Source organism: Lytechinus pictus, chromosome 3 (assembly GCF_037042905.1).
Source record: "Lytechinus pictus isolate F3 Inbred chromosome 3, Lp3.0, whole genome shotgun sequence".
Classification (NCBI taxonomy): domain Eukaryota; kingdom Metazoa; phylum Echinodermata; class Echinoidea; order Temnopleuroida; family Toxopneustidae; genus Lytechinus; species Lytechinus pictus.
Window position 1 is genome coordinate 80,035,492 of NC_087247.1, and position 16,517 is coordinate 80,052,008.

At 34.5% G+C, this 16,517-nt stretch overlaps 1 protein-coding gene across 1 annotated transcript in view; it reads right to left on the bottom strand.

Moving 5' to 3' along the window:
- LOC129258013 (cytoplasmic FMR1-interacting protein 2-like) overlaps nucleotides 1-16,517 on the bottom strand; it is a 31,708-nt gene that overhangs the window by 12,552 nt on the left and 2,639 nt on the right. The window contains exons 3-14 of the mRNA XM_064096112.1: nucleotides 15,855-16,036; nucleotides 10,762-10,987; nucleotides 10,200-10,298; nucleotides 9,238-9,471; nucleotides 8,791-8,907; nucleotides 8,324-8,622; nucleotides 7,655-7,805; nucleotides 5,432-5,591; nucleotides 4,011-4,093; nucleotides 3,607-3,680; nucleotides 3,078-3,174; nucleotides 2,316-2,392 (exon numbers count right to left, since the gene is read on the bottom strand). Coding sequence (XP_063952182.1) covers nucleotides 2,316-2,392; nucleotides 3,078-3,174; nucleotides 3,607-3,680; nucleotides 4,011-4,093; nucleotides 5,432-5,591; nucleotides 7,655-7,805; nucleotides 8,324-8,622; nucleotides 8,791-8,907; nucleotides 9,238-9,471; nucleotides 10,200-10,298; nucleotides 10,762-10,987; nucleotides 15,855-16,036 — 1,799 coding nt within the window. The remainder of the gene's footprint in view (nucleotides 1-2,315; nucleotides 2,393-3,077; nucleotides 3,175-3,606; nucleotides 3,681-4,010; nucleotides 4,094-5,431; nucleotides 5,592-7,654; nucleotides 7,806-8,323; nucleotides 8,623-8,790; nucleotides 8,908-9,237; nucleotides 9,472-10,199; nucleotides 10,299-10,761; nucleotides 10,988-15,854; nucleotides 16,037-16,517) is intronic.

Below are 16,517 nucleotides of genomic sequence, written 5' to 3' on the forward strand. Positions count from 1 at the left end.
ATATGCCTTAATTTTTTTACACAATTCATTGAATTTCAATCAGCATTACCATTGTTTCGAAAAAAACTCTTATTATGTGAAAATTTCCTCCATTGAATATGAACACGGGTTGTCCAGAAGACTCTATAATTGATTTCATTTCCTATCGAAATGAATTTGATCAATTGAAATATCAAGAATTGTGTATCATGCATCTGTATGTCAATTCAATTAATACATATGGAACAAAGACTGTGGGATATTCAATTACTGCTTTGATACTCATGGAAATCAAAGGTAATATCTACACTATAGCCAAGGCTCGACATTAGCAGTGGCCCGGTGGCCCGGGGCCACCAGAAATTCACTTCGGGCAACCATTATTGATAAAATGTTAAGTTTTGGTGGCCCGAATCGGGAAACCAATAATTTTCAAAGTAGCGCAATTTTTCTCCCGATTTTGCACGCATTTATCAACATTCTACAGTTCAAATTGCAAGCCAGTTCGTCATGCGCCCTTTTTGTTGATCTACACACAAATACACACACACAAAGTTTGCATATTAGGCCTACAGCTATAGCATACAGTAGCTATTATCCAGCCAGCCGCGCCGGCCAGCTGGCGTGAGTTTGCATGAAGCCACTGCATACAGCTATGCTCTAGATCTAGCTCAGCTTATTCAGACTCTGGGAGCTGCGATAAAAAATGTTGCTGCTAAGAAATCTTCCACAGAACTTTGAAAATCTAAGTCAAAGTCACATTTTACACCAATGAAATTACATTCTACAGTCTATATTACGAAAATTTGGTGTACCCTGATTATTTGCAAGCATTAAGAAGAGGAATTATGACCTCTCTTTGGACTACAAAAGACCGATTTCCAAATGAATTAATACACATAAAAACACATAGGCAAGTACATCACAGTCCCACATGTGCATTTGTATGTATGTTGATACTTGGTTTCTTTCGAAGCTGTGTCTTTTCTAGCCAAAAATGAACAGACAGTTTCTTTCTTTCTTGTTTATAAATGACTTCTTAAACCACTCTTGAGAAAGTAAATACTTTGGGAAGGCATTTCATCGATATGAAATGTGAATTTTTCCAACATTTTGGCAAATATAGGGAAGGACTTTTCCCACAGTCACACTTTTTTTCCAGATATAACTTTTGCCGTTTTCTTATTTTTTTCTTTCATTTTTTTTACAGTGGTTAAACCATTTATACCCCTTCCCATTGAATATGCCTGATAAAAAAATATGTTTCTACTGAAAATTAAATAATACAAACTAAAGGATATAAAAATAGAAATGTGCCATTCCCAGAAGGTAAGTGAAAATTATTTGCTTGGCTTTTAATTATATTCCAGTCAGAATAGACTGTTGCCACAGCTGTTAAAAAACATTCGTAATGGCTTCTTAATTTTCCCCTTTTCCCCATGTTTTATATTAATTTTGTTTAATTTGTTTTTTGTTCATTTTCCTTTCTTTTTTTTCTCTCTAATTTTTTTTTTCCCTGTTCTTTGTTTTTTCTTTCTTCATTTTCTTTCTTTTGTTTTATTTCACTTATTTCTTTTATTATTTTTGTTTTCTTTTTGTAATATACTTTTTGAAAATTATTTTCATTTGTTTCCCCCTTTTATGCATTGTTCTAATTTTGCAGCATATTTTTCTGTGATTTTCTCCTGCTATAATATGCTGCAAAAGAGAAAACAAAAATAAACTGGATTTGGGGCCTGCATAATCTAGGTTTCAGGATTCAAAGAGGAAGAAATGAAAAACCATTGTTTTGTACATCTATCTGAGTTTGCTATGCACTATTTATTTACTTTACCATTATGAGTGTGTGTCTATACGGAGATAAAAAAAAAGTCCACACAACCTGCGAACAATAAAATTCATTTATTCTCTTTCAATCATTTCATTTTTACAACGATAGAAACAATTTATATTTTACCACAAACCAATTAGCAAAGTAAAATAACAGCAAACAAGGTTTACATACAACTACAAGATGATAAAGTGAAAGTAACTTAGTGGTAGTGGCTGCAGAATTAATATTTCAAAAGTTTGTTTTATTAATTTTTAATGTTTTTCTTTATATTTTTCGGGCCACCAAACTTTAATATCGGGCCACCAAAAAAAAATTATTTGATGGTTTTGGTGGCCCGAACGGGCCACCACCAAAAAAAGTTAATGTGGAGCCTTGCTATAGCATTTAAAGATACCATGCACTTAGCTTAGCTTTCCAGTAGACAGTTAGGTTTCTACAGGAATTGATTAAAAGTATAATAAGAAAATAAATATGATATGAAGTTATCAAATCATAAGTTTACCTTCCAGCCAGTTCCTTGTAGTAAGCAAAGATCATCTCAGCTAACTTGTATACCAACTGATCAAAACACAGATTGACCTGTATAATACACAAAGTCCATAGACAAACAATTCATACACATTCCTGTCTTGAATAGATTAATGGAAGACTAACGATGGCCTGAGATATTCAATGCATCTTCATCATTTCAACAAAATTAACAGATCTTTGCAAAAAGAAATATTAAAAGGATTCATTCTGTAGTAATGCCATCCAAAATGAGGAACATATTTAGTGGACACATCAGACAATCAGTGTTTAATACAGGTAATAATAATGTGAATTAAATGTGAATTAAATACTGATAAAGATCTGAGCATTTCGTTAGATTTTGAGTTTTTACAAATATAATTGAAAGAGCAGATCCCAAACTTAAAAGTGATATATAACTCATCCAAATTGATGATCAATAACCCACTTAATTCCTTGATCCTATGTAGAGGAATTGTAGGGAGGAATTCCAAGAATTGGTAGAATAAGAGATTTAAAGTTTGAGGTTCACTCAAACATATGATGTGCAAAATAGGCAAGATCTGTTAAAACTCTCACAAGTCACCCCCCCCCCCCCCCAAAGAAGAGGAATGAATGGTCTGATATAAACTCTTTTATCACCTTCTTGTTTTTTAACTGTTCATAAAACCTGTTAATTGTATTCTATAACTGAAATGTACTTTGATTCATTGAAGGTATCATCACTGAAATTTAGAAAATGATTACATCTCACCTCAGCCTCTATCTCATCATATAGATACTGTTTCTTGAATATTGCTACAGCATATTGTGCACTGTCATTGTACAGATCTAGAGGGAAAAACACATATCTGTAAAGATAAAAGAAATATTATTGTAAATATATCATAAAAGACAATTAATTACAATTATTTCTTGGTTACTTGTGACTCATGAATGGGTTCAAATTCCTTTCCTACTTGTGTATCAAAACCTATTCATCAGCTTATGAACACCATCCCCAGCCTGAATTTCTTTCATAAGATGAGGTTGAAATACAAAGAAAGAAAATGGATAGAAATTCAAGAAAAGAAAAATGCAGATGTCTCTTTACCTTAATGAATATTCCTTTTAATACACATGCTTGCTTCCAAGATTACTGCATTAATGAGCCAACTGTTTATGCCAATCAAAGTATTAAAAGCAGTAGGCTTATCATACATTGGATTGAAAACTACATGTAATTTTATAAACTGTGGCATAAGGATCTGGGAAGAATGGTGAATGAAGTCAAACATACTTACTCCATGAGTGCAGGTTCTTTAGCAGTTAAGATCTCATCAGTTAAGATCCATGGAATAGACATCTCAATTGGAAACTACAACAAACAAAATAGCAGAATTTACAATACTACTAAGTATTAGTAGTCACAATATATATATATATATATATATATATATATATATATATATAAATTAACAATGATTAAGCATCAGATATCATGAATATAAAAAGAAAAATAATTTTCAAACTGGTAGTGCTTCTCCATTGCAATCTGGATGGAAAATAATTTGAAACAACAGTAATAGTTTAATATTAATAAATTGAACTTGATCAATAATTTATATACAAGCTATACATGCACAACACAGTGTAATATTTTTTTAGATTTGACAATAGGGAGGCATCTTCATGAATAAATTTTAACCTGAATGTGTTTTCCCATAGTCATCTCTAGGTAGAATTCCCTGTACCAAAGCTGAGACAAATCACCACACCTACGTATTGTATCTGGAAATTCAAAAGAATATTAACTTTAAAAATACATCATTTACAAAGTATGCATGTGACAAACTTATGATACATAAGTGTTAATTATCCAATAGTATTTTCACAAGTCAAAACTCTTCAGTCTGGTGACAATAGAAGTTTGACTTGCGGAAAATTCAACTTAGAAAATGCAAATAACATTTTGCTTGCTCTGGTTTGAATTTTTAAAAATTCGATTCATAGAAGGTTGTCTTATGCAAACTCTCCTGTATACTTGTATGTAAGATTTTGTTCTTGATAAAAGCACAAGTAGAAACATATTTCCTGTACAAGTGTTATAAAACAAACTCATAATCAAAACATGTTGTGATTAAGTCAATAAATAGTAAAAAGAAAATTTATGAGAAGTCAACTTCAAAGGAAGTGTTGTAAGAAATGCTTCTTTATTAGTTGCAGATAACAAAATAAAAAACTTTACAACACTTAATAAAAAAACAAGTTTATACTTCCTGTTGAAAGAAGAAAATTGCAACTTTTATAAATTTGTAGGACTTTTGATTGATTTTGAGACCTAAAATAGACTTACAATTGAATAAACGGTTCATGTAACACCCATTTATTTGATCAATTCATATGAGACTACATGTACATGTTCATCATAAAATTGGACAACTCTCTCATTTTGCTTGATTTATAACCTTTATCACCTTCTTGTTTCAGTTTCAAGTATAATTAAGAATAAAACCTCTTTGTAAATAGTTCACTGCGGTAGATAATTAATCTTGCAAACATGAAAGAAATTTATTTAGTATAGTGCATAATCTTTACAACAGTTTTTTAATGACATCAAATATATGAATCTAATCAGAATGATGCAAGAGAAGGTTTTCTTTCTTTCATACAAAATAACATTTAGAGGGAGAAGAGAGTAGTTTTTTTTTTTAAGCTGTTCCTTGCAAACCAAGTCAGATAAGTTGTGAGATACATGGTGGAAGATTTTTCACTTACTTAGCACTCAGGCAAACTTTGTACTACTTGGCATATGGTGTATGAAGTGCAAGTGCAAATGAAAGCTGAACAGCACACCTAATTATCACAAATCTCATAATATTGCATATATGCGACTTTAAATTTCAGGATCTAACTTATGTCAAGTTATCTTCACTATAAATGTCTGTGATAAGGTATTAAAATAGTTAATACTCTCCCCCAATAAAAAGAAACTTTCACCTTTTCATTTTGTTAATTTAATCCCAGTAAACAAATCATATCTGATTGATATAATTTTGATAAATCAAAATTATGAATTCAAAATAATTACACAAAATACAAATAAATTCAAACATGAAATGTTGTAACCTGGTAGATTGATCATATGAAGATAGAAGAATGAAGCTTCAAGGAACTTCTCAAATGGTTCTATTGGTACAAGATCCTGGAGCTCCTTTCTCAAAGTCTTCTTGCCAGAACCACCCTTATCAGCTGTTAAACACTCCAGCATGGTTCGTACCATGTATAGCTAATGGGATAACAAAAGCATACTCAGGATTCAACACACTATAGACCGTTTGTGAATTCATTGATTGATATCTTTGCAGTTCAGTGGAGACTACTCTGCTAATGTTTCCTGTCTTTACCAAAAATTTGATGAATCATCAACTGCATGGGGTCAAAATTTATGCCTACGCCATTGACACTTCAGGTATATAAATACACACCTTAACTCTTACAAGTTCAAATAGTGACCTATGTAACCTTTAAAGGGGAATCCAGCCTTGGCCATAAAATGTTGTGTTGGGAAGGAGAAAAATAAATTTAACAGAATGGTGAAAGTTTGAAAGAAATCGGACAAGCATTAAGAAAGTTATAGCTGCTTTAAAATTGAGATCACTAATACTATGTAGATTTCAAATTGGCAACTGAGTGAGTAAATTATGACAAGGGGCAAGGACAACTTTCCCATAGGCCATGTACTTTATTATCAGGGATTTGTGGTTTTCTCCTAAGTACCCATTCCCCTGGGGCAGTAATCTAAATATAACCCAGGTAGTATATTGTTTTATGTCCTCATGAAAGAAAAATATAATTTGAAATAAAACTTTTGGGAAAAATGACATTTTAGCCAAAATATATATTGGAGTTCATGGAAGAGTAGTCCTTGCCTTACATCACTATGACATCCCATATGCGGCCAATTTTAAGTCTCCATGGGTATAGTGATTACCAATATTTACAACTGTAAAAATTCATAACTTTCTTGTTGTTTGTCCAATATTGTTCAAACTTTCACCTATCAACTTGTCTGATTTTTCTTTTCCCTATAAAAACAAGTTTTTATTTGGGTTGGATTCCCCTTTAAGCTTTATGTCTCTTGCCAATAATCTAAGAAAAGGCTGCAACTTTTGTCTTTGCCTTTACGAGTCTGATGCCCCTATGCAAAACGTCAGCAATACGTCTGATGCGGAAGACTACGCACAATTGCTGCAAAGCCTAATCACTTTGGTCTTGCTTTGATTCTTGTTTTTATTGCCAAATGTCTGATGGCAGTTCTTCATTACAAAAAACCCTGCAGCGAAACCTAGTAAATAAAATCGAGAACTAACATGAGACCGGAGTGTTTAGTCAGTGGGTGTGTCATCTGCCACATCAGACGTTTTGCCGATGTTTGCGTTATAGCATCAGACTTGTAAAGGCAAAGAAAAAGGCAAAAGTTGCAGCCTCGTCTAGATTATAGGCTATCATGTCCTCAAAATAAATCTGATTATCACTTCTAGATGAATACTTTAAACAAGTTTAAAGTTCATCCCTCAAATGGTTCTTTAGTTATCATGATAACAAAAAAAAAAGGGGAATGAAAACACAATGGCTCCAGCAACCATCTATGGTGGGAAGAGGCATAAAAAAGACTTAAACCCTACAAAGAAAAATGCACTGATCACATATTGCACCTTACAGGTACACCTGTTTAAGTCTGTAATATACAAGCAATTTTTCAGAAGATTTACAAACACTGAAAGGGATTAAACAACTTATTTGTTATTGGACGAGTATAACCCTATCATGAAAACAATCTACTTTATCTCCTTTCGCATTAAGAGTAATTATGTCCATAAATCACAATGTAGAAAGATATCAATATTCAGTGGCTTTCTATTATAAGTTTCAATCAATAAACCTGTCTCAATACAAAGTGGCATTAAGGAAGTATCATCCATTTGCAAATCTTTTTGAAACCTTGAAGGGTACACCTGTCCAACACTACACTATACCATACTACCCACATTCACATAATACCATCACAATTCACTTTATCATATTCCTGAAAAAAAAAAAGGATATTAAGTTTTAATTCAAATATGAAATAAATGTGTGTTAACATCTCAAACAATGAAAACTGCACACCTGCACACCACTGTAGATATGAAACTTTAACATACTAAATTAATCAAGGATTTTATTTAACTATGTCTTTGATGTGTCTACTAATTTCTAAGAAAATTTTGTAAGAGTGTAACCACTAACCACCCTTTATATCCTATGACCCATGAAGAAAAGAAAATACAAAATAGTTTTCTTATTTACCTGGGTTGTAGATGGTCCAATTGATTTCCTAGGAACCTTCTTTGGAGTATAACCACCCTTTGGATCCTTGTCACCCTTCAAGATTGGATCATCTGATGGCTGCTGACCTTCTAGCCAATCACAACAACTCTCTCTTACTCCTCGGATTATACTGGTTTAGAGCAATAAACAGGAGTTTAAAACCAATATTGACAACACCAACAAAACAGAAAAGTCATGTAGCAAATTTAAAGTCAATGATTAGAATTTCATTAGTGACTTAATACACACAGAGAACACTACAAAATATAAGATCTTCTAATATATGATACCCCTTACCTGATCGGGGCAATATTATAGATGGCAAAAAAAAAAAAAATGAATCAAGAAAAGAACAAATGATAAGATAAGCATGTTGAACAAGAAAAAAAATCCCACAACACTTCAAATTATAGAATATCTTGTGGTATTGTGTGCATAAATGTTCAACAATCCTTTCCCTTTATATCTCAAAATCTAACCCTAACCCCAATCGAAACAATGGACCCCATGGAGGAACAGTACTGTCATGCTGACAAAACTTAATATGGGCCATCCATTCATTTCACATTTTTGTTGTTTTTGTTTGGAAAATAAATATTATACTTTGATATACGGTGGTGTTTTCTTCAAGCGTAAATCTTATCTCACCTTAAGATAAGAGTGCCTTTCTTTTTCTTTGTTCTCTTGACTGCTGCCCTCATTGGTTCTCTCAGGATCAGCTGAACAAAGTCTTGTATCTCACTGTAGATATGCCGATGAATAGCATCTTGAAAGAATGGTTCCATCTTACTCATGAACGCTTGAAGACTCTTGATCATAGCAATGATCTCTATCAGAGCAAATTTCTCTTTCTGGTTGTAGTTGAATCGTGTTGCCTTCTCATACTCCTCTGCTTTCTCTACCTCAGGTTTATGGCTGGTGCTAGGATGAAGAAGCTTCCAGGAGAACTGCAAACAAAGACACGTTCATCTCAATTTTTCATTATTTAAATTAGGCAGATTAACAACATCTATGAGAATTCAGTAACATGGCTGTTAATAAATATCATGCTTCTACCCCTCGTGAAGTAGTCATATCTCAAAATCTTAACCACTAATATATTCTGCTTTACTTACCATTTCAGTAACTAGTGCAGTGAGTTTAGAGAGTAATCTTAATCCTTCCAGAGCAAGGTCATAGATCACTTTGTTTTCAGCATCACTTCTCATTTTGGGCTTGTCTTTGTTCTGTGCCTGCATAAAACAAACAAAACATATTAACAACTTCTAGCAAAAGAAGAGGAAAACCCTGACATTATTTTATATATGTTTATTGTCCTTTTCCACTTGAAATATATTCTGATGTAAAATAATGCTCAATTGGGAAAAAACAAACTGATTTCTAAAGGTAGTATTTTTAAATTTGAGTACTATTGGGAAGCACTTCATTCATCGACTTGTCAATATGTTCCCCTGACAATTAATATAAAATCCTTTCATCTGATAGTTAAATGACTTCTAATATCAAAGAAATACCTCTTGACAATGACACCGTAACATTATAAAGTCAAACCTTGAATTTACCTCACTAATCTTCCATTGTGGATGTGTCTTGTTGTACTTGACCAGCTGTGCAAGGTATTTGGTATGCTCATCCCTTAGACTAGTCTGCTGTCTGAGAATGTTGAACTGTGAACCAGTAGCTGTGATGTTTTCACTCTTCCAGAAGGACTGATGGGTTTCATAATTGCCACATTTCTTGATGTAGGAGAGGACAGAGATCTGAAGATCTCCATACAGCGGTACCACTTCCAGTTTCTTTGAATGATAGTTTCAATTTGTTTTGTTTATTGTAAGATGCATAGAAATCAACCAGTGTCAACAGAAATGAAGAAACCACTAATTCAGATTCAAAATTAAATAACAATAGTGTAAAAAGTTTATTACAAGTATCAAGTATGTCTGAAATAAGTATATAAGTAAATCACAGAGTGCAAAGCACCCAATCAAATACCTTCCCCAGATCCACTCAATGAACCAACAACCTATGGACCATTTCATGAAAGGACTTGTCATACGTTTTATCTGACAACTTGTTGGACAAAAATGTTGATGAAACACTCCCCTGATGGCATCACTAAACAGTAGAATATGACAAGAATTAGTCTATCATAAGTTTATGTAGAATTTTATCCTCATTAACAGGTATGGTTGGAATTACCCCCTTCTTCTTTTTGGCTCATTCAAAGTCTCGTCCTCAACCCTTCTACTCTCTTCATCCATGGAGCATGTCCATTTCTTACTTGGTCATATTAGCTCCACCTTGAACTTTAAAATGTGCTCTTCTTCTCTACTCATCATACACGTTATACATCATTTAACATAACCAACTGATCAACTGCTTCTTCCAACTCCAACATCTGCATAGAGTCTTAATACTTCTTTCTATTTATCAATTTCTTGACACACTTTGATCTCTTTATATTCAATGTGGACAAGGGTGAACAAACCCTTAACATCACAATCAATGAGAGTAATGAACAAACCTTAAAGATCTTGTCAATCCTTGAAAGATTGAGTTTGTTCTTCTGACTGTAAATACTGTTGGTCTCATTATCCATCAGGAATAGGCCTATTCCTATCACCTGCAATTACAATATCCAAATACATTTTAGTTTAACCTCTTCTATGCCACATCATTTTTTTATAAATGGCAGTATGGCCCAAAATAAACCTCAAAGAAGTAAAATCACTTAACATGTTTTTTGTCAAGAAAGAAATGTGCACAGATACATCACAGACTGAGGAATATATATTATATACATGGTACAGGTTTCCTGTTAAGCAGGAAGAAAGATTTTCAAACTATTTTAAAGCTAAGCAACATTTTTATCTTTAAAAAAAATTGTGATTGACTTGGTTGGCCACAGCATGCTATGGTTTCAAAATTTCTTGGACTGTCTTTCATTATGAAAGTCAGAAACAAATAACAATTCTATAGCTTTAAATAACCTTTAGCATGTTAAAATCAAAGTTACATCATTATTCAAAGTCTGCAATATTTGTGACAACATAAACTACTCTCTACAGGATCTGATGTAATATTACCTTAACAAGGAGATGTTTCTCTGCTGGTAACACAAACTGATCATTATCAAAGAGCTTTACACAAAGATTAACAACATCAGCAATCATGTCTTCATATCCTTCAATCTTGACTAGTGTAGCTTTGAGAGTGTTTGTAATGGATTGATTAGTGGCTAGGAACATTGTCATCTTCTGGGACTCCTGGACTGCAGCAATGTCAATAGCTGACCTCAAGAAGTTAGCATCCCTGTTAAAATGAAAAGATGTACGTTATAGGTCTTAAGATCAGCCCCATGTTGATCCAAGGTGACTGATTTGGGTGCCCACCTCATCTGTCTTTAATACTGCCCTTGAAATTCCCCTGAAACAATTAATGGTTATAAGGCCATAAAAAACAAGTGGAGCGCCTCTGGCAGTCTCACCTGCATTACATGCATTACTGCGCCTCGGAATAGAATATTTCTAGATAGATGGCACTATATAAATGCCTATTATTATGATTCAATATAGCAGCAGTGCTGACTTTGAAAACTACTATAAAATAATTATTTACAAAAAACACCATTCATGTAATCATGAAATACTACGTTCATTGACCCTAAATGATATTTGACCTTGATCATACATGTGACGTAAGACTTGTCAGTGATACTAGATTACCCCTATGTTCACATTTCATAAACTATATCCATAAACTTTGAAAGTTATGACAGCAATTTAATAATTACCTCCAACTTGGCCAAAGTTCATTGACCCTAAATGACCTTTGACCTTGGTTGTGTTTCCTGAAACTCGGGCAGGATGTTCAGTAATACTTGATTACTCTTATGTCCAAGTTTTTTTAATCAGTTCCTAAACTTTCTAAGTTATGAAGGTAATTTAACAAATACGCCCAACTTGGTCAAAGTCCATTCACCCTAAATGACCTTTGACCTTGGTTGTATGACTTGAAACTCGGGCAGGATGTTCAGTAATACTTGATTATCCTAATGGCCAAGTTTCATGAACTACGGCTATATACTTTCTAAGTTATGCTGTCATTTAACCTTCGGTTAAGATTTGATGTTGACGCCGCCGCCGTCGGAAAAGCGGCGCTTGTAGTCTTACTCTGCTATGCAGGTGAGACAAAAACTTCTTTTCTCTCCTGAAAGCAAACTGCAAGGGCCGGACAAGATACAAAGAGTACAAGACTCTAATAGGAGACCAATGGCCCAGGAGACCGGTACATATTAGAACAAGACTAATGATAAGACCTCTAATAATAAGACCAATGGCCCAGTAGACCAATACCCCATTAGAACAAGACTCTTATGATAAGACATTGTGACCAATGGCCCAATAGACCAATACCCCATTTAAAACAAGACTCTATTAGAACAAGACTCTAATGATAAGACCTCTAATAATAGGACCTTGTGACCAATGGCCCAATAGGCCAATACCTCATTGGAACAAGACTCTAATGATAAGACATTAATGATAAGACATTGTGACCAATGGCCCAATAGACCAATACCCAATTAAAACAAGACTCTAATCGGTCCTTGAGACAAATGGCCCAATAGACCAATACCCCATTAAAACAAGACTCTTATGATATGACCTTGAGATCAATGGCCCAATAGACTGATACCCCATTAGAACAAGACTCTAATGATAGGACCTTGACACCAATGGCCTAATAGACTGATACCCCATTAGAACAAGACTCTAATGATAGGACCTTGAGACCAATGGCATAATAGACTGATACCCCATCAGAACAAGACTCTAATGATAGGACCATGAGACCAATGGCCCAATAGACCGATACCTATTAGAACAAGACTATAATGATAAGACCTCTAATAATTGGACCTTGAGACCAATGGCCCGATAAACCAATACCCCATTACAACAAGTCTGTAATGATAAGACATTGTGACCAATGGCCTAATAGATCAATACCTCATTAGAAGAAGACTCTAATAATAGGACCTTGAGACCAATGGCCCAAAAGACCGATACCAATTAGAACAAGACTCTAATGATAAAGCCTTGAGACCAATTGCCATAATAGACTGATACCCCATTAGAAAAAGACTCTAATGATAGGACCTTGAGATCAATGGCCCAATATAGAATGATACCCCATTAGAACAAGACTCTAATGATGGGACCTCGAGACCAATGGCACAATAGACTGATACCCATTAGAACAAGACTCTAATGATAGGACCTTGACACCAACAGCCCAAAAGACTAATACCTCATTAGAACAACACTCTAATGATAGAACCTTGAGTCCAATGGCCCAATAGACCGATACCTATTAGAACAAGACTCTAATGATAGGACCTTGACACAAGTGGCCCAATAGACAGATAGCCCATTATAACAAGACTCTAATGATAGGTCCTTGAGATTAATGGCCTAATAGACCAATACCACATTTAAACAAGACTCTAATGATAGGACCTTGAGACCAATTGCCATAATAGACTGATACCCCAATAGAAAAAGACTCTAATGATAGGACCTTGAGATCAATGGCCCAATAGAATGATACCCCATTAGAACAAGACTCTAATGATAGGACCTTGAGTCCAATGGCCCAATAGACTGACACCTATTAGAACAAGACTCTAATGATAGGACCTTGACACCAATGGCCTAATAGACTGATACCCCATTATAACAAGACTCATAGGATCTTGAGAATGGCACAAAAGACTTATACCCCATTAGAATAAGACTCTGATAGGACCTTGAGACCAATGGCCCAATAGACAGATACCCCATTAGAATAAGACTCTAATGATAGGACCTTGAGACCAATGGCCCAATAGACCGATACCTATTAGAACAAGACTCTGATAGGACCTTGAGACCAATGGCCCAACAGACAGATACCCCATTAGAATAAGACTCTAATGATAAGACCTTGAGACCAATGGCCCAATAGACCGATACCTATTAGAATAAGACTCTGATAGGACCTTGAGACCAATGGCCCAACAGACAGATACCCCATTAGAATAAGACTCTAATGATAGGACCTTGAGACCAATGGCCCAATAGACCGATACCAATTAGAACAAGACTCTAATGATAAAGCCTTGAGACCAATTGCCATAATAGACTGATACCCCATTAGAAAAAGACTCTAATGATAGGACCTTGAGATCAATGGCCCAATATAGAATGATACCCCATTAGAACAAGACTCTAATGATAGGACCTCGAGACCAATGGCACAATAGACTGATACCCATTAGAACAAGACTCTAATGATAGGACCTTGACACCAACAGCCCAAAAGACTAATACCTCATTAGAACAACACTCTAATGATAGAACCTTGAGTCCAATGGCCCAATAGACCGATACCTATTAGAACAAGACTCTAATGATAGGACCTTGACACCAATGGCCCAATAGACAGATACCCCATTATAACAAGACTCTAATGATAGGACCTTGAGATAAATGGCCTAATAGACCAATACCACATTTGAACAAGACTCTAATGATAGGACCTTGAGACCAATTGCCATAATAGACTGATACCCCATTATAACAAGACTCATAGGATCTTGAGAATGGCACAAAAGACTTATACCCCATTAGAATAAGACTCTGATAGGACATTGAGACCAATGGCCCAATAGACAGATACCCCATTAGAATAAGACTCTAATGATAGGACCTTGAGACCAATGGCCCAATAGACCGATACCTATTAGAACAAGACTCTGATAGGACCTTGAGACCAATGGCCCAACAGACAGATACCCCATTAGAATAAGACTCTAATGATAGGACCTTGAGACCAATGGCCCAATAGACCGATACCTATTAGAATAAGACTCTGATAGGACCTTGAGACCAATGGCCCAACAGACAGATACCCCATTAGAATAAGACTCTAATGATAGGACCTTGAGACCAATGGCCCAATAGACCGATACCTATTAGAACAAGACTCTAATGATAGGACCTTGACACCAATGGCCCAATAGACAGATACCCCATTAGAACAAGACTCTAATGATAGGACCTTGAGACCAATGGCACAATAGACTGATACCCCATTAGAATAAGACTCTAATGATAGGACCTTGAGACCAATGGCACAACAGACTGATTCCCCATTAGAATAGGACCTTGAGACCAATCATAAAATGGCCCAATAGACTGATACCCCATTAGAATAAGACTCTAAAAAGGATCTTGAGACCAATGGCCCAATAGACCAATACCCCATTAGAACAAGATCTCATAGCTTTAAAGACCAACACATCAGTGGAACCTGGCACAAGTCTTCTCATAATTGTCATGATAATCTTCTCCTTTACGGTCATTCAAAATTATCTTGTGACATTACATGTACAGGGTAGACTGTGGAAAAACTATTTCTTTCATTTTGGTATAATCTACAAAATACACTTTCATGAATGAGAAGGTTCACATAAAAAAAAAAAAAAAAAAACAGATCCCAACACTGTTTGTCAGATATAGATTATCATTTCAAACTTTGTTTTTCTATAAAATGTACAGAGAAGTAGTTTACAATATTATGGATATATATGATATAATAAGAAATTATCAATACAAAAAAAAATCAGACAAATAATGGAGTATAATGGAAAATAAGTTCAAAAGAAGGATGAAAGTGAGGAACTGCAAAAAAAATCAGTCTTTATTGAGGCAGTAATCATGTCTGTGTCATTGCATAAAACTTTCCACTTTTTTGGGGGGGGGGTTGTTTTTTTTTTTCTTGGTATGTGTTGACCCAATAAAACATATGAATACAAAAAAATGTTGAGCTCTTATCCTGATTGTTATAGTGAAAGGCTGCAATGAATTACTAGTATTTGTAATTAGGCATTATTGCAGTTAGGCTCATTCAGTTGACCAACTGGAATTTCAATGAGTTTCCTTTCGTTATCGGTTGAAGCCAAAGTAAGTACTGAAATAATTTGTGGAATATAGAAGTGATAATGGTTCATAGCTATGGCGTGGATCACTAAATGTATGTCAAAAAGTCATCTAAATGACAGCAACAACTGGTCTAAAACAATATTAGAAACAATCATCAACCTTTTAATCCTCATTAAAAAGTGTAGTCCCACCTATTGTATGCTGAGTTGTCATTCCTAATACTGGCTTTGCTATCTTTCAAGGCATCAAGTACAGCAAACATGTTCATAAGTCTACCAAGGGTTAAAAGGTAAGACTCAGACACAAAGTCATTCCTTCTCTCAATGTGACACAATCGCTTGAAGTCTTCACAGAATTCATTAATTGCCCTTTCCTACAAGTAAAGAAACAAAAAACATGTTATGAACACTCATTCACTGCATAGTTTCCACAAAATGACAAGAAGTGAGACAACAGAAACATTCAGGGATTTTTATCTGTTCACTTGTTCATCTCTTCCCTTTAATAAAAAAAAGTGTTTCTATTGTAGTTCATCATGATGGACCGAGAAACCTATACTAAGGTTGCTAATGTAACCTGCATCCCTTCATTATTATTTCTTTAATGCTTTACCACATGTACGTGCATTCTTACTGGAATGCTAATAGTTTTTTTTTCTCTCTCTCTCTTTGTACATGTATGTACTCTGTACTTCATACAAAATAAATTTATACATTTATGTAGGTTCAATTTATACAAATTGACAGATTAATGATTTTAGTGCTCATGAATATAGTACATTATAATTCTAACTGAAAAATAAATGCATCGATAATAAAGCCTAATAGAAAATGAGAATACTTCTGCCAAGCATG